General features: G+C 49.3%; 2 protein-coding genes across 4 annotated transcripts; one reads left to right on the top strand and one right to left on the bottom strand.

Annotated features, from left to right (window-relative positions):
- Window positions 1-1,335: 1,335 nt before the first annotated feature.
- On the bottom strand, window positions 1,336-17,954 carry LOC120941370 (apolipoprotein A-I-like). The gene is made up of 2 exons (XM_040354710.1): window positions 17,936-17,954; window positions 1,336-2,240 (listed from the first exon to the last, which is right to left on the bottom strand). The coding sequence occupies exons 1-2, from the start codon at window positions 17,952-17,954 to the stop codon at window positions 1,336-1,338; spliced, it is 924 nt and encodes a 307-aa protein (XP_040210644.1).
- LOC120941655 lies at window positions 16,036-22,663 on the top strand. Of its 3 annotated transcripts, none has more exons than XM_040355186.1 (2): window positions 16,036-16,174; window positions 21,250-22,663. In XM_040355186.1, exon 2 carries the CDS (start codon window positions 21,299-21,301, stop codon window positions 22,481-22,483), a length of 1,185 nt encoding a protein of 394 aa, XP_040211120.1. In that variant the 5' UTR covers window positions 16,036-16,174; window positions 21,250-21,298; the 3' UTR covers window positions 22,484-22,663. The 3 variants fall into 3 exon arrangements, with proteins under 3 accessions (XP_040211120.1, XP_040211122.1, XP_040211121.1); XM_040355188.1 differs by having other exon boundaries at window positions 16,036-16,179; XM_040355187.1 differs by lacking the exon at window positions 16,036-16,174 and adding an exon at window positions 16,211-16,309.
- The last annotated feature ends 1,127 nt before the right edge of the window (window positions 22,664-23,790 follow it).

Here is a 23,790-nt window from a genome sequence, read left to right as displayed (position 1 = left end):
ACTACCACTCCTACATTGTCCCCCTGCTCATGTACTACCACTTCTACATTGCCCCCCTGCTCCTGTACTACCACTTCTACATTGTCCCCGTGCTCCTGTACTACCACTCCTACATTTTCCCTCTGCTCCTGTACTACCACTTCTACATTGTCCCTCTGCTCACGTACTAGCACTCCTACATTGTTCCTCTGCTCCTGTACTACCCCTCCTACATTGTCCCTCTGCTCCTGTACTATCACTCCTACATTGTCCCTCTGCTCCTGTACTATCACTCTTACATTGTCCCTCTGCTTCTGTACTACCACTCCTACATTGTCCCCCTGCTCCTGTACTACCACTCCTACATTTTCCCTCTGCTCCTGTACTACCACTTCTACATTGTCCCTCTGCTCCTGTACTACCCCTCCTACATTGTCCCACTGCTCCTGTACTACCACTCCTACATTGTCCCTCTGCTCCTGTATTACCACTCCTACATTGTCCCACTGCTCCTGTACTACCACTTCTACATTGTCCCTCTGCTCCTGTACTACCCCTCCTACATTGTCCCACTGCTCCTGTACTACCACTCCTACATTGTCTCCCTGCTCCTGTACTACCATTTCTACATTGTCCCTCTGCTTCTGCACTACCACTCTTACATTGCCCCCCTGCTCCTGTACTACCACTCCTAAATTGTCCCTCTGCTCCTGCACTACCACTCATACATTGTCCCTCTGCTCCTGCACTACCACTCCTACATTGTCCCTCTGCTCCTGTACTATGACTCTTACATTGTCCCTCCTACACTACCGCTCTTACATTGCCCCCCTGCTCCTGTACTATGACTCTTACTATGACTCCTGTACTATGACCACTCTTACATTGCCCCCCTGCTCCTGTACTACCACTACTAAATTGTCCTTCTGCTCCTGCACTACCACTCCTACATTGTCTCCCTGCTCCTGTACTACCACTCCTACATTGTCCCTCTGCTCCTGTACTACCACTCCTACATTGTCCCCCTGCTCCTGTACTACCACTCCTACATTTTCCCTCTGCTCCTGTACTACCTCTCCTACATTGTCCCACTGCTCCTGTACTACCACTGCTACATTGTCTCCCTGCTCCTGTACTACCACTTCTACATTGTCCCTCTGCTTCTGCACTACCACTCTTACATTGCCCCCCTGCTCCTGTACTACCACTCCTAAATTGTCCCTCTGCTCCTGCACTACCACTCATACATTGTCCCTCTGTTCCTGCACTACCACTCCTACATTGTCCCTCTGCTCCTGTGCTATGACTCTTACACTGTCACTCTGCTCCTGTACTATGACTCTTACATTGTCCCTCCTACACTACCGCTCTTACATTGCCCCCCTGCTCCTGTACTATGACTCTTACATTGTCCCTCTGCTCCTGTACTATGACTCTTACACTGTCCCTCTGCTCCTGTACTATGACTCTTACACTGTCCCTCTGCTCCTGTACTATGACTCTTACATTGCCCCTCTGCTCCTGTACTATGACTCTTACATTGTCCCTCTGCTCCTGTACTATGACTCTTACATTGTCCCTCTGCTCCTGTACTATGACTCTTACATTGTCCCTCTGCTCCTGTACTATGACTCTTACACTGTCCCTCTGCTCCTGTACTATGACTCTTACATTGTCCATCTGCTCCTGTACTATGACTCTTACATTGTCCCTCTGCTCCTGTACTATGACTCTTACATTGTCCCTCTGCTCCTGTACTATGACTCTTACATTGTCCCTCTGCTCCTGTACTATGACTCTTACATTGTCCCTCTGCTCCTGTACTATGACTCTTACATTGTCCCCCTGCTCCTGTACTACCACTCTTACATTGTCCCCGTGCTCCTGTACTACCACTCCTACATTGTCCCTCTGCTCCTGTACTACCCCTCCTACATTGTCCCACTGCTCCTGTACTACCACTCCTACATTGTCCCTCTGCTCCTGTATTACCACTCCTACATTGTCCCTCTGCTCCTGTACTACCCCTCCTACATTGTCCCACTGCTCCTGTACTACCACTCCTACATTGTCCCTCTGCTCCTGTACTACCCCTCCTACATTATCCCACTGCTCCTGTACTACCACTCCTACATTGTCTCCCTGCTCCTGTACTACCACTCTTACATTGCCCCCCTGCTCCTGTACTACCACTCCTACATTGTCCCACTGCTCCTGTACTACCACTCCTACATTGTCCCTCTGCTCCTGTACTACCCCTCCTACATTATCCCACTGCTCCTGTACTACCACTCCTACATTGCCCCCCTGCTCCTGTACTACCACTCCTAAATTGTCCCTCTGCTCCTGCACTACCACTCATACATTGTCCCTCTGCTCCTGCACTACCACTCCTACATTGTCCCTCTGCTCCTGCACTATGACTCTTACACTGTCTCCCTGCTCCTGTACTACCACTTCTACATTGTCCCTCTGCTCCTGTACTACCACTTCTAAATTGTCCCTCTGCTCCTGTACTACCACTCCTACATTGTCCCTCTGCTCCTGCACTACTACATTTTTCCATAATAACTATACCCATGGACTCTTTGTGGTTCCCCTTTAAGATGACAAACAGTCGGAGTCATGAGCAGGTCACCCGTAATTGTTTGCAGCTGAGCACGTCACGGCTGCCCCGGTTTTTTCGTCTGGATGAGGGTCAGAGAAAGTTGCCAGGATTCCTTCATAATGGCGGTGGCAGGGTCCGGGGGCCAAGGATCAGATGTAGCCCGGCGCTCACAGAGCAACCCAAATGAGAACCTTTCCCTGATCCCTGGTCCCCGATTTCCCATGTGCTCCTCAGGAATTGATGGATTACGTTCCAACTGCCCTCGGGCTGGAGAGATAGAGAGCTCCATAATCCGGCGGCGGATAGAAGGGCGCAACCGGTCCTGAGAACCTCAGACATCTGTCAACGTATCTGGAAGAAATACATTCTTTATGTGTGTGAACGCTGGCAGAGCAACCCGAAACTCATCCGTGTCCCTAACCGGGGCGCCCCCTACAGGAAAACCTCACTGGGAACCAGGGGGACCAACAAACTCCGAGAGGACTAAAGAGGAACCCCCCGGCCTTGGCTTCAGCCTTGCTCAGTTGAACCGGCTTCAGACAGAGCCCCACTCCATTTCCTGGCTGTAGGACATCTAGCATCTTCTAGTACCTTCCTGCCCAGCCTGATTGTTCCCGTGCCAGCCCCTTCTGTCAATCATGGAGGCTCGGCATCACAGGTGGGCAATACCTACGGAACGCCCACTCCTCCAGACTGACACCCACCCATCAAGGCATTCTGATATTTGTATGACTCCTCCCAAGAGCCCGCCCACTGCTTGCATCATGGCTGAGGCTCTTTAGAGGAGTTGATCTGATGAAGGCTTCTGAGCCGAAACGCGTCAGCGTATAGCCTGTACCCGTGTAACCAATAAAGGGCTTTTTATTTAAGATCATCCGAGTTGCCAGCCCTTTTTGATTCAATTATTGTATTTTTGGGGCCTGAACATCCTGGCTAGAGCACCGGATCACCGTTCGTGGACTTCCATATTGGCAGTGGAGCTGGGGTAGCATTTTGTTTCTCTTGAGAGGAGTACTAAGGCAGGCTGCTGTGATTTTTTTCAGGAAGCTATATACAGCACCCTTCATAGAGAAACACAGAGACCCGGTAATGATTGGTAAAGGTCCTAGGTAGGGTTGTCCCGATACCGATACTAGTATCGGTATCGGGACCGATTCCGAGTATTTGCGGGAGTACTCGTACTCCCGCAAATACCCCCGATACCGAAATAGAATACTTGCACCCCCCCCACCGCCGCTGCTACGCCGCATCCTGCCGTTACGCCGCATCCCCGCTGCTGCCGCCGCTTAGTTAATACGGGCGGGGAACATTACAGCTTTCATTTGAATAGCTGTAGTGTTTCCCGCCGCGCCGCGTATAGACACTCCCCCTTGCTCGGGTGAACTGTCCAATCCCGAGCAAGGGGGAGTGTCTATACGCAGCGCGGCGCGAAAGACTACAGCTATTCAAATGAAAGCTGTAATGTTCCCCGCCCTTATTAACCAAGCGGCGGCGCGGCAGCATGTACGGTAAGGGGGACATGGCTGCATATATGGGGGGGACATGCCTGCATATAGGGGGACATGGCTGCATATGGGGGGACATGGCTGCATATGGGGGGACATGGCTGCATATGGGGGGACATGGCTGGATATGGGGGGGGACATGGCTGCATATGGGGGGACATGGCTGCATATGGGGGGGACATGGCTGCATATGGGGGGACATGGCTGCATATGGGGGGACATGGCTGCATATGGGGGGACATGGCTGGATATGGGGGGGGACATGGCTGCATATGGGGGGACATGGCTGCATATGGGGGGGACATGGCTGCATATGGGGGGACATGGCTGCATATGGGGGGGACATGGCTGCATATGGGGGGGGACATGGCTGGATATGAGGGGGACATGGCTGGATATGGGGGGACATGGCTGGATATGGGGGGACATGGCTGGTTATGGGGGGACATGGCTGCATATGGGGGGGACATGGCTGCATATATGGGGGGCATGGCTGCATCTGTGGGGGGACATTGCTGGATATGGGGGGGACATGGCTGGATATGGGGGGGACATGGCTGGATATGGGGGGACATGGCTGGATATGGGGGGACATGGCTGCATATATGGGGGGGACATGGCTGCATATGGGGGGGACATGGTTGCATCTGTGGGGGGACATGGCTGCATCTGTGGGGGGACATGGCTGCATATGTGGGGGACATGGCTGCATTTGGGGACACATTTAAAAAAAAGTATCGGTATTTGGTATCGGCGAGTACATAAAAAAAAGTATCGGTACTTGTACTCAGTCCTAAAAAAGTGGTATCGGGACAACCCTAGTCCTAGGCTTCTGCTTCTCTGGTCATGATGAGGGGATCATTCCTCAGAAGATCATAGATATGCAGTGAGGGCGCCTAGCTAAGAGGAAACCTCACTTGAAGTGAAACTGTCAATTCAAACTAGCAGGTTTGAGGTAACGCTGGGCCGCTCGGGATGAGAAAAGGTTTTGATACAAATCCAAAACAGGAAGCTGTACTCCTGTATAAAAGAAACCTGTGATATTACCGTATTTGCCGGCGTATAAGACGATCCCCTAATTTTCCAGCTAAAATGTTGGTTTTGGGATATACTCGCCTTATAAGACGACCCCCTTCCTTCTAGTCATGCCTCGCCTCACCTCACTGTGCCATTACATGCCTCACTGTGCCATTACATGCCTCACTGTGCCACCATTACATGCCTCACTGTGCCACAATTACATGCCTCACTGTGCCTCTATTACATGCCTCACTGTGCCACCATTACATGCCTCACTGTGCCACCATTACATGCCTCACTGTGCCACAATTACATGCCTCACTGTGCCTCTATTACATGCCTCACTGTGCCTCCAATACATGCCTCACTGTGCCTCCAATACATGCCTCACTGTGCCACCATGACATGCCTCACTGTGCCTCCATTACATGCCTCACTGTGCCTCCAATACATGCCTCACTGTGCCACCATTACATGCCTCACTGTGCCACCATTACATGCCTCACTGTGCCACCATTACATGCCTCACTGTGCCACAATTACATGCCTCACTGTGCCTCTATTACATGCCTCACTGTGCCACCATTACATGCCTCACTGTGCCACCATTACATGCCTCACTGTGCCACAATTACATGCCTCACTGTGCCACCATTACATGCCTCACTGTGCCACCATTACATGCCTCCATTACATGCCAGACTGTGCCACAATTACATGCCTCACTGTGCCACCATTAAATGCCTCACTGTGCCACCATTACATGCCTCACTGTGCCACCATTACATGCCTCACTGTGCCTCCATTACATGCCTCACTGTGCCACCATTACATGCCTCCATTACATGCCTCCATTACATGCCTCCATTACATGCCAGACTGTGCCACCATTACATGCCTCACTGTGCCACCATTACATGCCTCACTGTGCCACCATTATATGCCTCACTGTGCCACCATTACATGCCTCACTGTGCCACCATTAAATGCCTCACTGTGCCACCATTACATGCCTCACTGTGCCACCATTATATGCCTCCATTACATGCCTCACTGTGCCTCCATTACATGCCTCACTGTGCCTCCATTACATGCCTCACTGTGCCTCTATTACATGCCTTACTGTGTCACTGCATACCTCACTGTGCCATTGCATGTCTCGACAATCCCTTACCCTATCCCTGACATGCAGAACCTGTCAGACCGCGGCCGTCCATTTTTCAAAAGCCGCGCCTCCTCCTTCTGCTGTTCCGTGATAGGCGGGAACACTCAGCTTCCCAGGAGACACAGGGCCGGATTCAGATACCTGAGCGTATCTGTTCCGGCCGGCGTAACGTATCTCCGATACGTTACGCCGCTCTAACTTTGGGCGCCAGTTCTTTATTCAGAAAGAACTTGCGCCCTTAGTTACAGCGGCGTAGCGTATGTGTTGCGGCGTAAGGCCATGTAATTCAAATGGGGATGTAGGGGGCGTGTTTTATTTAAATTTTGCTTGACCCCGCGTATTTGACGTTTTGTTTGAACGGCGCATGCGCCGTTCGTGAAAACATCCCAGTGCGCATGCTCGAAAAATCCAGCGCAAAACGTCATTGCTTTCGACGTGAAGGTAAATTACGTCCAGCCGTATTCGCCAACGACTTACGCAAACAACGTAAAATTTCAAAACTCGGCGCGGGAACGACGGCCATACTTGACATTAGCTACGCCTCATATAGCAGGGGTAACTATACGCAGGAAAAAGCCGAACGCAAACAACGTAAAAAAAAAAAGCGCCGGGCGTTCGTTCGTTTCTGAATCGGCGTAAATACAAATTTGCATATTCCTCGCGTAAAAATACGGAAGCGCCACCTAGCGGCCAGCCTGAAATTGCAGCCTAAGATCCGACGGTGTAAGTCAGTTACACCTGTCGGATCTTAGGGATATCTATGCGTAACTGATTCTCTGAATCAGGCGCATAGATACGAACGGCCGAACTCAGAGATACAACGGCGTATCAGGAGATACGCCGGCGTATCCCTTTCTGAATCCGGCCCACTGTGTTCAGTGTTCCGCCTATCACGGATGACCTCTCGTCCGAGACCGAAAACGAGAGCGCATCCGTGATAGTCGGAACACTGAACAGAGGCTCTGCTGGGAAGCTGAGTGTTCCGCCTATCACGGAACAGCAGAAGAAGGAGGAGGCGCGGCTTTTGAAAAATGGACGGCGGCGGTCTGCATGTTAGGTTACCGGCGTATAGGACGACCCCCGACTTTCAGTAGAATTTCAGGGGTTGAAAAGTCGTCTTATACGCCGGAAAATACGGTACTAAGTAGGCGGAGAACTGTTCAAGGTCTTCGCCTTTAGACCTCCCTGATCACGATGAGGTCGCGAGCAGAGGACCTGGAAAATAAAATGGTGGCTGTTGCAATTTTTTTTATGTCGCATGATATTCACGCAGTGGTTTATTTATCAAACGCACATTTTCTGGTAAAAATAGACTTTGGTGAATTTGAGTGCATACAAACACAATGGGCTAGATTCAGCAACCAGATACGGCGGCGTATCTCCAGATACGCCGCCGTAATTTCAAATCTGCGCCGTCGTATCTTTACGCCGATTCTCAAAGGCAGATACGTTTAAAAAATAGGCTTCCTCCGCCGACGTAACTTGTGAGCAATTTTACGCTGGCCGATAGGGGCGCTTCCGTGGTTTTCGGCGTAGAATATGCAAATGACCTAGATACGGCAATTCACAAATGTACGTATGCCTGGCGCAATTTAGTTACGTCGTTTACGTTAGGCTTCTTCGGCGTAAGGTTACTCCTGCTATTAGGAGGCGCAGCCAATGTTAAGTATGGACGTCGTTCCCGCTTCGAAATTTGAATTTTTTACGTCGTTTGCGTAAGTCGTTCGCGAATAGGGCTGGACGTCATTTACGTTCACGTCGAAAGCAATGACGATTTGCGGCGGAATTTCGAGCATGCGCACTGGGATTCTTTCACGAACGGCGCATGCCATAAAAAAACGTAAAATACGCGGGGTCAACATTAACTTAAATAAAACACGCCCCCCCTCATCCTCATTTGAATTAGGCGCGCTTACGCCGGCCCCATTTACGCTACGCCGCCGTAAGTTAGGAGGCAAGTGCTTTGTGAATACAGCACTTGCCTCTATAACTTACGGCGGCGCAGCGTTAAACGATACGCTGTGCCGCCGTAATAATGCGCGCAGGTACCTGAATTTAGCCCAATATATGTAGCACCCCCCGGGACCCCCTTCATCTGATGACAGGCGGCTCGGCGGGTCACACGGGGACAGCTCAGTAGATGCGATGCGCCGGGGTGTCGTTCTTGACAACTTTTGATCAGGAACTCGTTTAGCGGCTTCTCACTATTTTATGTTCTGCATGTTGTGAGATCAGATTCCGGGAACATCGCAGCACTGACAGCGAGACAAATACTTCACGTCGTCGGTGGCTGTCAGATGGTCGAGGATCTGCTTGTGTTTGAATAGATTGAAAGCAGGAACAGGATGTATTTTGCATTGCAAACACCCGTTCTTAAAGAGGACCTGTCGCCAAAAATTCACAGGAATAGATCAGGGCACATCTCCACACGTTACATTATTATTTTCAGTAACAAAGTAACTAAAAAAAAAAATACTGGGCCAGATTCACGTAGAATTCCGGCGGCGTAACGTATTGCATTTACGTTACACCGCTGCAAGTTTTATGGGCAAGTGCTTGATTCACAAAGCACTTGCCTGTAAACTTGCGGCGGCGTAGCGTAAATCCGTCCGGCGCAAGCCCGCCTAATTCAAATGGGGCGTGTATCATTTAAATTAGGTGCGTTCCCGCGCCGATCGTACTGCGCATGCGCCGTCCCTAAAATTTTTCGACGTGCATTGCGCTAAATGACGTCGCAAGGACGTCATTGGTTTCGACGTTAACGTATATGGCGTCCAGCGCCATTCACGGACGACTTACGCAAACGACGTAAATTTTCAAATTTCGACGCGGGAACGATGGCCATACTTAACATTGGCTAAGCCACCTAGGGGGCATGTTTATCTTTACGATGCATATCTCGTACGCAAACGGCGTAAATTTACTGCGACGGGCAAGCGTACGTTCATGAATCGGCGTAACGAGTCATTTGCATATTCTACGCCGACCGCAATGGAAACGCCACCTACCGGCCGGCCTAGAATTGCAGCCTAAGATCCGACGGTGTAAGTCATTTACACCTGTCGGATCTAAGGGAGATCTATGCATCTATGAATCAGCCGCATAGATACGACCGACCGGATTCGGATATACGCCGTCGTATCTTCTTTATGAATCTGGCACACTGTCTGTGAATTGGACATAAAGGCCCAGATTCTCAAAGGGCTTACGACGGCGCAACGCAATGTGCGCCGTCGTAAATCCTAATCTGGGCCGTCGTATCTATGCGACTGATTCTTAGAATCAGTTACGCATAGATATCCATTAGATCCGACAGGCGTAAGGCTCTTTCGCTGTCGGATCTTAAATGCAATTTTTTTGTGTCGCCTCAGTCGTTTTCCCCGTCGAGTATGTGAATTAGCAAAATACGCAAATTCCCGAATGTACGCGCAGTCGACGCAGTGAAGTTACGACGTTTACGTTAGATTTGCGACGCGTAAAGTTGCCCCTGCTATATGAGGGGCAACCAATGTTAAGTATGGCCGTCGTTCCCGCGACGAAATTTAAAAATTTACGTCGTTTGCGTAAGTCGTCCGTGAATGGGGCTGGACGCCATTTACGTTCACGTCAAAGCCAATGACGTCCTTGCGACTTCATTTAGCGCAATGCACATCGGGAAATTTTTAGGTTTGCGCGGGAACGCGCCTAATTTAAATGCTCCACACCCCCTACCCGGCTCATTTGAATTAGGCGGGCTTGCGCTACGCCGCCGCAACTTTACAGGCAAGTTCTTTGTGAATTAAGCACTTGCCTGTAAAACTTGCGGCGGCGTAACGTAAACGAGATACATTACGCCGCCGCAGTTTTACGCCCAGATACGAGACACTATTCCTCCCACTGACACCAATGATGGGACAGTATTCCCCCGACTGATACCAATGATGAGACACTATTCCTTTCACTGACACTAATGATGGGACACTATTCCTCCTACTGACACCAATGATGGGACACTATTCCTCCCACTGACACTAATGATGGGATACCATTCCTTTCACTGACACCAATGATGGGACACTATTCCTCCCACTGACACCAATGATGGGACACTATTCCTTCCACTGACACCAATGATGGGACACTATTCCTCCCACTGACACCAATGATGGGACACTATTCCTCCCACTGACACTAATGATGGGATACCATTCCTTTCACTGACACCAATGATGGGACACTATTCCCCCCACTGACACCAATGATGTGACTCTATTCCTTTCACTGAAACTAATGATGGGACACTTCCTCCCACTGACACCAATGATGGGACACTATTCCTCCCACTGACACCAATGATGGGACACTATTCCTTTCACTGACACTAATGATGGGACACTATTCCTCCTACTGATACCAATGATGGGACACTATTCCTCCCACTGACACCAATGATGGGATACCATTCCTTTCACTGACAACAATGATGGGACACTATTCCTCCCACTGACACCAATGATGGGGCACTATTCCTTTCACTGACACTAATGATGGGACACTATTCCTCCTACTGATACCAATGATGGGACACGATTCCTCCCACTGACACCAATGATGGGATACCATTCCTTTCACTGGCACCAATGATGGGACTCTATTCCTCCTACTGACACCAATGATGGGGCACTATTCCTCCCACTGACACCAATGATGGGACACTACTCCTTTCACTGACACTAATGATGGGACACTATTCCTCCTACTGATACCAATGATGGGACACTATTCCTCCCACTGACACCAATGATGGGATACCATTCCTTTCACTGACACCAATGATGGGGCACTATTCCCCCTCGTAATGACCATAAGTGCTGAGTAATTTTCTTACTGCTGCGCATGTTGGCATAATAAAAAAATGATGCCGTGCTGACACCTGGTGGACATTTTGTATAATGCTACACTGTACATTTTTGCAGATTATGTTAAAGGGGTGTTCCTGCCTTTTTTTTTTTTTTTATTAAAAGCCAGCAGCTACAAAAAGTGTAGCTGCTGGCTTTTAATAAACAGACACTTACCTGCTCCAGCGTTCCAGCGACGCACCTGCCGGGGCTCCGCTCCTCGCCCCCCCCTCACCGGCCGGCGTCTTCATTCCTATTGTGGGCACTCGGCAGTGACAGCTTTCGGCTCCACTGCCGGGCACCCACTGCGCATGCGCGAGCGGCACGGCGCTCGCCTACAGGGAGGGGCTGCAATAAGGCGATTAAGCTATTCGCCTTACCAGCCCCTCCGCGGAAGGAGGAGGTGAGACAGACAGTCCCACTCCTCCTGACCCCCCACTCCCTCCCCAAAAAAAAATGACATGCCAAATGTGGCATGTAAGGGGGCTAGGAGTGGATTAAGCGGAAGTTCCATTTTTAGGTGGAACTCCGCTTTAAGGGGTAAGCGCATAAGTTATCCAGAGCACTTCGGGTGAAACTAGATGGTGAAGGCTGTGAATCTAACCACATGTTTACCTTTACAAGCATCTATCCACATGAACTTTTTTTTTTCTTTATGAACTTTTTCACATGATCACATCACATTTGTGACAATCTGTGTTATTGCATTTAAATTTTTTTGATGAAATCTGTTATCATCTGGGCGGGTTTTTTCCTGTAATTTTGATGTGTTGAAACTTAATTTTATCCAATTTGCTTAGATGTTTATATAATCGCACAACAGCAGTACCTCTTTAGTTTGTTTCACCTACCAGGTGAATCTCGTTTATTAAGATATTACATTGTGTGTAATTGGTTCACATGTTGAACCACAGCGCCCTCATCAACATATATATTCAGGAACACTGCTATCACGTGAGCCGGTCTAGGAGGGCGCTCGCCGAACACAAACACAGCCAGCGCCGAGCGGGGAGAGAGAGAGGGGGAGCGCTGCAGCCGCAGGAGGGGGAGCGCGGAGCCGGCTAGTATGTACTGTGAAGCACACTGCCAGCCCGGCACTTCACCTGCGCCCCCTCCCGCCCGCAAATTGTATCGCCCGGGGCATCCGCCCCTTCCTTGTACCGGCCCTGTTGGGCGGCATATTACCTCATGGCTCCTCCGAAATTCCTAGGGGTGGATGATGCGTATTGCAACTAGTAGAAGTAAAGGAATGTCTAGACAGGTGCTCTTTGCTGTGCTCTTTATTACCCAGCCGGGGAAAAACAGTGGCCCAGATTCAGGTAGAATTTGCCCCTTTTTTACGGAGGCACAGGGCAGCGTTTTTGCCCTGCGCCCCCGCAAATTTACTGCGCTACCCGCGATTCACGGAGCAGTAGCTCCGTAAATTGCGGGGGCGCTGTGTAAACTTGCCCTGCGTAAGGGCGCCTAATGTAAATGATCCCGTAGGGGGCGGGAATCATTTAAATTAGGCGCGCTCCCGCGCCGAGCGTAGAGCGCATGCTCCGTCGGGAAACTTTCCCGACGTGCATTGCGGCAAATGACGTCGCAAGGACGTCATTTGCTTCAGAGTGAATGGCGTCCAGCGCCATTCACGAATCACTTACGCAAACGACGTAACATTCAAATTTGGCGACGCGGGAACGACGGGTATTCTTTAGCATTGGCTGCCCCTACTATTAGAAGGGGCAGCCTTACGCTAAACACGCCGTAGGGAAACGACGTAACTTGCGTACGCAGGGCTCGCGCAACATTGTGAATCGGCGTTAGTATGCAATTTGCATACTATACACTGAGCACAATGGGAGCGCCCCCTAGCGGCCATCGCAAGAATGCAGCCTAAAATATGCGTGGCATAAGAGCCTTATGCCACGCAGATTTTAGGCTGCAGTCGGCGTTACGATGTTCCTGAATCAGGAGCATTCGTAACGCCACCGCAAGTCAGCAATTGCGCTGCGTAACTATGGTTACGCAGGCGCAATTGCTCTCTGAATCCGGGCCAGTAAACTTGTGGTGAGGAAAGTAAAGTTGAGGAAGAAAGGAGGATAGCAGATTCAGGTGTGAGGATAGGAAACAGTCCTGCTCCCAAACGTAACCCTTCTGTGCGCCACTCCCGCCGGAATGGGCCCAGTGTACCCGGACAGGCCTCTCTCACTGACCTGGCAGCCGGAGTATCACTCGGACAATTGTAGGATAAAGTCTCTGCCACAGACCCTCCTTGGTGAACTTGAACTTGAGAAAGAGCCTCTGCCACAGACTCCCCTCGGTGAGCCCCAGAAAGACACCTCTGCCACAGGTCCCCTCTGAATTGAATTTTTGGAGATATCACTCCTTAGATGAGTTACGCCTGGACTCCCCACCGAACAGCAATACAGCTTGGGATCCTCGAAGGTGGAAACCCAGTCACTCACTGGGTCCCCGTCGCTGTTCAGATGCTCCGGACCAGCATGGTACCGGAACCAGGAACACCACATGGCCAGGTAGGCCATAGCGCCGTGATGTGGCCACCCTAAAGGTGGGTGCCACACTGGACAAAGAAGACCCAGAACCAATGGTGTCTGCCTCATAAATACCCTTCCCCATCATGCACAGCGAGGACAAACCCTCCTGATTCGCTGCTGGGAAAAAAGCACTCAAACCTTGACTCCCACTGCTGCCACCTGCAGCACCGGGGTTGGAAGAACACCCCAGCGCAACAGAATATGTCAGTGTTGTTTATATACTTCACTGTGAGAGGAGGATTGCCGATAACCGGAAAATCCTGTTTACATGCGTGATTAGCTGCGATTGGACACCGCTGATCACGTGGTAAAGAGCCGCCGTGATTGGGTCGAAAGACACAGGAACAGGATGACGTCATATGGCGGCCTACCAGAAGAGTACGGCCGCGCTGTAACCGTCATTCGGCCAGTGGCGGTGCGTCCATAAGGGGCCCCCCTCTCTCGTGCCACCCCTCCATCACCATAGATAGATTCGTGGATTATATGAATCTTTCTATGGTCGCTGCTGCCACCCCCTGTTCAGGCGCCGGCCCCAGTGGCTGCGTTTGATGGCACAGTGGTTGCATTTGATGGGCACAGTGGCTGCGCTTGATGGACACAGTGGCTGCATTTGATGGGCACAGTGGCTGCGTTTGACGGGTATACTGGCTGCGTTTGATGGGCACAGTGGCTGCGCTTGATGGGCACAGTGGCTGCATTTGATCGCACAGTGGCTGCGTTTAATGGGAACAGTGGCTGCGTTTGATGGGCACACTGGCTGCATTTGATGGGCACACTGGCTGCGTTTGATGGGCACAGTGGCCGCGTTTGATGGCACAGTGGCTGCGTTTGATGGGCACAGTGGCTGCGCTTGATGGACACAGTGGCTGCGTTTCATGGGCACAGTGGCTGCATTTGATGGGCACAGTGGCTGCGTTTGACGGGTATACTGGCTGCGTTTGATGGGCACAGTGGCTGCGCTTGATGGGCACAGTGGCTGCATTTGATCGCACAGTGGCTGCGTTTAATGGGAACAGTGGCTGCGTTTGATGGGCACACTGGCTGCATTTGATGGGCACACTGGCTGCGTTTGATGGGCACAGTGGCCGCGTTTGATGGCACAGTGGCTGCGTTTGATGGGCACAGTGGCTGTGCTTGATGGACACAGTGACTGCGTTTCATGGGCACAGTGGCTGCATTTGATGGGCACAGTGGCTGCGTTTGACGGGTATACTGGCTGCGTTTGATGGGCACAGTGGCTGCGCTTGATGGGCACAGTGGCTGCGCTTGATGGGCACAGTGGCTGCATTTGATCGCACAGTGGCTGCGTTTAATGGGAACAGTGGCTGCGTTTGATGGGCACACTGGCTGCATTTGATGGGCACACTGGCTGCGTTTGATGGGCACAGTGGCTGCGTTTGATGGGCACACTGGCTGCGTTTGATGGGCACAGTGGCTGCGTTTGATGGGCACAGTGGCTGCGGTTGATGGCACAGTGGCGGCAATTAATGGGCACAGTGGCTGCGTTTGATGGGCACAGTGGTGGCAATTAATGGGCACAGTGGCTGCGTTTGATGGGCACACTGGCTGCATTTGATGGGCACAGTGGATGCGTTTGAGGGGCACAGTGGCTGCGTTTGATGGGCACAGTGGCTGCGTTTGATGGGCACAGTGGCTGCGTTTGATGGGCACACTGGCTGCCTTTGATGGGCACACTGGCTGCCTTTGATGGGCACAGTGGCTGCGTTTGATGGGCACACTGGCTGCGTTTGATGGCAATGTGGCTGCGTTTAATGTGCACAGTGCCTGCAATTGATGGGCACAGTGGCTGCATTTGATGGGTACACTGGCTGCGTTTGATGGCACAGTGGCTGCGTTTGATGGGCACAGTGGCGGCAATTGATGGGCACAGTGGCTGTGTTTGATGGCACAATGGCGGCAATTGATGGGCACAGTAGCGGCGCTTGATGGGCACAGTGGCAGCAATTTATGTTTTTTTTCAGTTTGTTTGCGCCCCCCAAAACAAATTGAGCACCAGCCGGCACTGCATTCGGCTATAGCACGGTCGCGAAGGGGATAAAATAACTCGGTGCCGTATTGTAAAAAATGGCCCCGTCGTGAAGAGGGGGTAAATTCTCCGGAGGTGAAGTGGTTAATCTGGGCAGAAATGTCACATTTCGCGTTTCCAGCAGATTATAGCAACTGAAGCATTTTTATTCCATATATGTACACTTGTGTGGTAATGCTCCTCCCGTCTCTGGCTTAGGTTATTTCTCTATGGTCACTTCACTTCACCACTCTACAGCCATGTCTGCGTCCCCTCACACGGCTGCTTCTCAATCCCTCTGGTGTACCAACATGGCGACGAGCGCACTTCCGGCGGCGTCCTGGCTTCCGGGAGTGGCAAGATGGCCGCTCCTGTGAGGCTTCTTTTAGGATTCCGGTTATTTTTCACCCAGCTTTATTGAATAGACACCGCGGAGGACAGAGCGGAGAGGAGAGCGGTACGGTGTGTGCGGGGGGGGAGACAGGGCATGGGGAGGTGGTGGGTACCAGAGCGAATGGCGTGTGGGGGTCTCCCCCCTCCCCTTTTAATGGATGACAGGGGCCCCTATAAAGGGTACTGGGCTCTACAGAAGGTAAAGGCCTTATAAAGGTTGTTGGTTCTGTGCATGATGGAGGTCGGTGGCCCTTTAAGAGGGTGCTAGGGGGGGCCAAAACAAGATGGAGGATGGTGACACCCCCCCCCCCCCCCATATAGAGACATGCATTGCAGATACAAAAGACCTAAAAAAAAAAAACACACAATAACAATCCTATGTGACCCCCAAATGACATAACTAAAAACCACAAATAATGCAAAAAAAAAAAATGAAAATATAAATTTACTAATAAATACTATGAATAAACACCCCGCTGAGGTGCAAACACCCCCCTACAGGGAATTACAGCGCAATATCTAATCAAATACATTTTTTATGTAATGGAAATTTAAATGACATGGACACCCAACTATTCTATAATTAAATAACAAATAAATATATCTATAAACAACTAAAAGTAATATATATATATATTACACACACTTTATTTTATTTTTTGCTAGAAATCTACTTAGAAATATAATTGCTGACCAGGTCCATTCTGGAACCTTTTTAACCACATCAGCCCCGGACCATTTTGTAGCTAAAGGACCGGGCCACTTTTTGCGATTCGGCGCTGCGTCGCTTTAACTGACAATTCTGCGACGTGGCTCCCAAACAAAATTGGCGTCCCTTTTTCCCCCACAAATAGAGCTTTGTTTTGGTGGCATTTGATCACCTCTGCGATTTTTTATTTTTTGCGCTATAAACAAAAATAGAGCGACAATTTTAAAAAGAAAACAATATTTTTTACTTTTTGCTGTAATAAATATCCCCCAAAAAATATATAAAAAAGTTTTTTTTTCCTCAGTTTAGGCCGATACGTATTCTTCTACATAATTTTGGTAAAAAAATCTCAATAAGTGTTTATCGATTGGTTTGCGCAAAATTTATAGCGTTTACAAAATAGGGGATAGTTTTATTGCATTTTTATTAATATTTTTTTTTTTTTTTACTACTAATGGCGGCGATCAGCGATTTTTTTTTCCGTGACCTCGACATTATGGCGGACACTTCGGACAATTTTGACTTATTTTTGGGACCATTGTCATTTTCACAGCGAAAAATGCTATAAAAATGCACTGATTACTGTTTACTGTGAAACTGACAATTGCAGTTTGGGAGTTAACCACGAGGGGGCGCTGAAGGGGTTATGTGTGACCTCATATGTGTAGGGGGGCGGGGCTGGACGTGTGACGTCATTGATCGTGTTTCCCTATATCAGGGAACACACGATCGATGACGCCGCCACAACGAAGAACAGGGAAGCTGTGTTTACACACACCTCTCCTCGTTCTTCAGCTCTGGAGGACCGATCGCGAGACACCGGCGGCGATCGGGTTCACGGGTCACGGAGCTTCGGACCTGGTCGCGTGCACGCAACCCCACGGCTGGGCTTAAAGGGCCACGTATAGGTACGTGGATGTGCCCAGCCATGCCATTCTGCCGACGTATATCGTCGTGCGGTGGTCCTTAAGCGGTTAAAGGGGAGGTCCGCCTAAAAAAATATTAAAAGCCAGCAGCTACAAATACTGCAGCTGCTGACTTTTAATATATAGACACTTACCTGTTCAGGGTGCCCGCGATGTCGGCAGCCAAAGGCCGATCAATCGCTCGGCTCACCACTGTCCCCCTTCGCCATCCTCGGTGAGGGAATCAGGAAATGAAGCGTCGCGGCTTCACTTCCTGGTTCCTTGCTGCGCATGCGCGAGTCGCGCTGCGCGTCCTCACTGGTCCCCCGCTGTCTTCTGGGACCTGTGTGTTTCCCAGAAGGACAGTGTAGGCGCCGGACACGACGTAGGTCAGGAAGTGGGGGCAAATACCTGTATTTGACAGGTATCTGCTCCCCCCTGAAAGGTGCCAAATGTGACAGCAGAGGGGGGGATTCCGAAAAGTGGAAGTGCCATTTTTGGGTTTTAATTACAAGTTTGTATCAGTATTTATATTTTTTTTTGCTAGAAAATTACATAGAAGCCCCAAAGATATAAATATATATATATTTTTGCTAACATTTTGAAAAAATAAATTTTGATTTCTAATAGCTGGATTCAGGTAGGGCGCGTATCTTTAAGGCGGCGTAGCGTATCGTATTTACGCTACGCTGCCTTAAGTCAGAGAGGCAAGTGCTGTATTCACAAAGTACTTGCCTCCTAACTTACGGCGGCGTAGCGTAAATGGGGCCGGCGCAAGGAAAGGAGCTGGCTCCTCCGTGTCTGCACCGCCAGGGCAAGTGACTGCCTGGCTCTGAGATACCCTCCCCCCCCCAGCTTGGGCGGCGCTGGCTTCGTGAGCTGCGTGCCCACAGAGATTGCTCTGTGTGCCAGTAGTGGTACGCATGCCATATGTTTGCCATCACTGGTTTAGGTGGACGGCCATGCCTTGGTAGGTTTGCAGGTGTGCCATACTCTTTCCATTTTCCGATGATGGATTGAACAGAAGCTCCGTGACCTAACCCTGCTTTATACTTCTCCACAACTTTATCCCTGACCTGCCTGGTGTGTTCCTTGGCCTTCATGATGCTGTTTGTTCACTAAGGTTCTCTAAAAAAACCTCCTGAGGGCTTCACAGAACAGCTGTATTTGTACTGAGATTAAATTACACACAGTTGGACTCTATTTACTAATTGGGTAACTTCTGAAGGCTATTGGTTCCACTAGATTTTAGTTAGGGGTATCAGAGTAAAGGGGGCTGAATACAAATGCCCCCCCCCCATACTTTTGACATATTTATTTGTAAAAAAAATTGAAAACCATTTATCATTTTCCTCCCACTTCACAATTACCATATATACTTGACTTTTTCAGCACATTTTTTATGCAGAAAAAGCCCACCTCGGCTTATACTCGAGTGAGGGTCTCCTGCTGTGTCATGCAGTCTTAACGGCGGCCGTCCACTGTAACAAAGCCCCGCCTCCTCCTCACCCGTGATAGACTGAACACTGATAACAATGCTGGGAAATCGGTGTTCCGTCTATCACAGGCGAGGAGGAGATGGGGCTTTGTTACAGTGGCCAACAGCAGTTGCATGACACAGTGGGAGATGGAAGGTACATGTGGCTGCAGATGGGCACAGTGAGGCTGCAGATGGGCACAGTGAGGCTGCAGATGGGCATTGTTGACCCTCTTTTTCCACTTGCAGTAGCTGACGCATTTCCCACTCTAGGCTTATACTTGAGTCAATACGTTTTCCGATTTATTTATTTTATTTTTTTTGTGGTAAAATTGGGTGTCTCGGCTTATATTTGGGTCGGCTTCTAGTCCAGTATATACGGTATGTGCCACTTTGTGTTGGTCTATCACAGCCCTCAAAATTTACACTCGCCTGCTCGCATTTTGCGAGTAAATTTTGAGAGCTGGCGAGTGTGGGCTGCCTGGGAGCAGGGGGGCGAGCAAGGAGAGGAGCCGCCGCCGCCGCCTGGTTGTTCAAAGTGCGGGGAACATAACAGCTTTCAATTCAATATATAAGAAAGAGGGGGTGTAGTGGCGCTTGCAATAAATAAATAAAATAGACAAGAAACGCACAGCAACGTGTGATAATGTCCAAAAAAAAATTTGTTCACTCCAAATTCCTCTTTATAATCCTCTCGCATCAATGACTTATGATGTGAAGGAGGGGATGTGTGAAGATAATGAGATCCAAACAATATTTATGACTCAATGTCTAGAGTTCATACACAATCATATATGATGAAGCAAAATGTGGATAATTGCATTTGTAAGAGTGAATCCATGCAACCACAAATAAACGTAGTAAAAAGGGTGAACCCAAATGACAGTACCTGCACTATAAAGTCTGTGCCTAAAAAATATAAATATATAATAAATAAATAAATAAATAATGTTCCAGTTAGGTGCACTAATTAAATGTGCCAAATAAATAAATAATGTTCCAGTAATCAAAGTGTCCCAAAAAAATTCCCATGCAAAAAACAGGATAATTGCAGATGCTTCATCACATATGATTGTGTATGAACTCTAGCCATTGAGTCATAAATATTGTTTGGATCTCATTATCTTCACACATCCCCTCCTTCACATCATAAGTCATTGATGCGAGAGGATTATAAAGAGGAATTTGGAGTGAACACATTTTTTTTGACATTATCACACGTTGCTGTGCGTTTCTTGTCTATTTTATTTATTTACTGCAAGCGCCACTACACCCCCTCTTTCTTATATGCTGATTGGTGCGTGAGCACTTTCATGTAGTGGCTGCTGCATATATTTGTTTATTTATTTATACACTTTGTTTATTAGTTAGGTTACCTTAGGTTAGTTGTGGTTTTGCGCATTGGTTCCCCCCCCTTTTCAATTCAATAGCTGTGTTCATCGCTGCATGCAACATATACAGCCCCTCCCCCTTGTCCGGTCCCTTTGATAGACAGATCACCCATCCCAGAAAGTTTCCCGGACAAAGGGGAGAGGCTGTATATGGTGGCTCGCGGCGGGGAACACAGCTATTGAATTGAAAGCTGTTATGTTCCCCGCGCTTTGAACAACCACGTGGCGGCTCCGGCTCCTCTCCACTCAGCACAGGTAGGCTGCTATGGGGACACTGGCTGCAATGGGGAAACTGGCTTTATGAGGGCGTGTCTAGGGGCGGGACATGGTAGGGCTTGGGCGGGGCAACTGGTGGCGAGTACGCTTTGAGGCCTGGCTAGTAGCTCAGGACTTGAAATTTTGAGCCCTGGTCTATCACATAAAATCCCAATAAAACACATTTACATTTTTAGTTGTAACATGACTAAATGTGGAACATTTCAAGGGGTATGAATACTTTTTCAAGTCACTGTACTGGAGTGCCAGCTTCCCCTTGAACCTTTATTTGCTGTGGTAAAAAAAAAACAACAGAAATCTAACATGTAAATAAAATGTTATCGACACGCTGCACAGTGTTATTTGCCATCAGTCTGACTATTGCCATTGCTTTATTTACAGGTGTTACCCCATTTACCGTGGTATGGGAAGTCTCGGAGTAAAGTAAAAAATGTCTCGGGTAAGAAAGATCCTGCGGTCGGATTCCTCTACCGGGCTGGAATCTGCAGATTCTCCATCTCCTGAAGACCCATCGACTTCTTCTGCTGGGAAATCCGGGTTGAAAGCGGTCAGGAGCAAGGCTTATTTTCCATTCCGCCTTCTGCCGGTGGACTGCCAGCTACACATCTTCTCTTTCCTCTCCGAAATAGAAAAGTGCACGGCGGCCATGGTGTGCTCGGACTGGAGCAAGCTGATGCGCACTTCGCAGCTTTGGAGGGTGGCGGACTTCATGCGCCTCGGGGCCTTCCTTTCCGGCATGGATGGGGTGCTCGTGTCGGTGAAGGAGTTCGAAAAGTGGAAGGAGTGGGTCCACCAGTACGCTTACCACCTCATTTCCCGCGGTGCCAGCCTGCTCGTCCTTCGCGCCAGTTTCGATTTAGGAGATCAGAGGGCTAAGTGGGCCGAGTTCCTCCTCCAGTTCCTAGACAGCGTTCACTGCGGGGAGCTCCAGGAACTGGAGCTCAACTGGACTCTGACACATTTGGAGCCACTCGATTTCTACCCGCTAGGTAGCATGGCTCAGATCTGTCTTGCCAAGACCGACCAGTTCAACAGCTTCCAGACTCTTTTCGAACGGCTCACCCGCACCTCGCCGAAGCTAAGCCGCATGAAGCTACCTTTCGATTGGTCCGAACACTCGGTGTCCCTTCTTAGAAACTTTCAACATCTCAACACGCTGGAACTCAACTACTTCTGGGTCTTCAAGAGCGTACGGCCGGAAACTATGCAGGAACTCACAAGATCGCTCCCGAAACTAAAGACTTTGATCTTACAAGTTCTGGTCCCGGTGAAGGACTTGGGGGTCGCTTACCCCATAGAATCCAAGTCCTTGGAGCTTTTAGACGTTTCTCAAAGCCGCGGGCTGGTGTTTAGCCACCTGGATTTACCATCTTTGAAGGAATTGAGGATTAAGAAAACGATAAGGGGGATCATCCTCAATCGCAGGACCAGAGTGGCCGTTCAGACTCGCTGGGCTTGTTTGTACGACCTTCTCAAGGCCGGTACTCCTCAGCTTCAGGTGTTCAACTCTCACATATTGCTTCCCAACTGGCAGACTCACAATTACCTAGAACTCAACGAGGTCCTGCTACAATCCTGCTACTGTATACACCACACCGATACCTGGCTGCTCTAAAGAAGACTCAGGACTGACTTGACACACTCCCTTCTTCTACACCAGGCCACGGTTAGACGGCTGACGGCCAGAAGTTGTTAAGCTCTGGACTTTTATAAGGGCTGGAAAAAAAAAGTGCCAGCAGGACTGTGTGCTTCCATTTCCAACCATAGAACAGGCTAAAATTAAATTTTAAAAAAAAGTGAGCTTGGTGTTGAACTTTTTAGGAATGTTGTCTGTCGGATGGCCAGAATTTTATCATTTGTGCTTTTGCCGGATCTGGACAGTTCCAGAAACCAGGCAAATAATGGTTGAAAAAAATGACCTAGTGTCTAACTTTTTAAGATATTTTTTTTTTTAACAGTTTTGCATATATTTTATTTTATTCTAAGGGTCAGGATGAAAAAAATAAATATAAAAAAATGTTTTATTTTCCTCATTTAGTCTATTGGATATTAATGTTTTTGGTACACTCTTCCTTCCTGGCGCTCTTGGCTGCTTTTAACCCCTTGAAGACTAAAGTGATATTGACCACTTCAGTACCGGCTCATTGTAATATGACGTCCATAGATGGGATCTTCCATCCCGGGTGGACGTCATATGACGTCCTGGGCTTTGTGCGGTGATATCTGAATGATGCCTGCAGCTAGAGGCATCATTCAGATATCATTCTTTCGTGCCGGCGATTCTGTGCACGATAAGAATGATCATAGCGGCAGTTCCGCCGCTTGATCGTTCTTATAGGCGGCGGGAGGGGACACCCCCCCATCCCGCCACCATCCGATGCTCTCCCGTGCCATCGGGGGCCCAAAGAAAGAATCGTCCGGCGCCGGATGGGAAGCATAGAGATGACTGGTGACCAGATGGAGGCCCGGGCGCAATGTGATGATGTCACGCCCGGGTAAATGAGATCGGTGACCTTTTTTTCACGATCTCATGCTTTCCAGCCTGGAGGAGAGATGTGGGGTCTTATTGACCCAAATCTCTCCATAAAGAGGACCTGTCGCACACTATTCCTATTACAAGGGATGTTTACATTCCTTGTAATGGGAATAAAAGAGAGAAAAAAAAAGTATAAAAAAAATGTTTTAACCACTTAAGACCCGGACCAAAATGCAGCTAAAGGATCTGGCAGGTTTTGCGATTCGGCATTGCGTCGCTTTAACAGACAATTGCGCGGTCGTGCGACGTGGCTCCCAAACAAAATTGGCGTCCTTTTTTTCCCACAAATAGAGCTTTCTTTTGGTGGTATTTGATCACCTCTGCAGGTTTTTATTTTTTGCGCTATAAACAAAAATAGAGCGACAATTTTGAAAAAAATGCAATAT

The sequence above is a fragment of the Rana temporaria genome, chromosome 5 (assembly GCF_905171775.1).
Source record: "Rana temporaria chromosome 5, aRanTem1.1, whole genome shotgun sequence".
In the NCBI taxonomy this organism is placed as follows: domain Eukaryota; kingdom Metazoa; phylum Chordata; class Amphibia; order Anura; family Ranidae; genus Rana; species Rana temporaria.
The sequence above is the reverse complement of the archived record's forward strand: the minus strand, read 5'-3'. Positions and strand labels throughout refer to the sequence as shown.

Coding starts and splice junctions, on each gene's coding strand:
- LOC120941655 (XM_040355186.1), top strand. CDS start 21,299: ATGTCTCGGGTAAGAAAGATCCTGCGGTCGGATTCCTCTACCGGGCTG.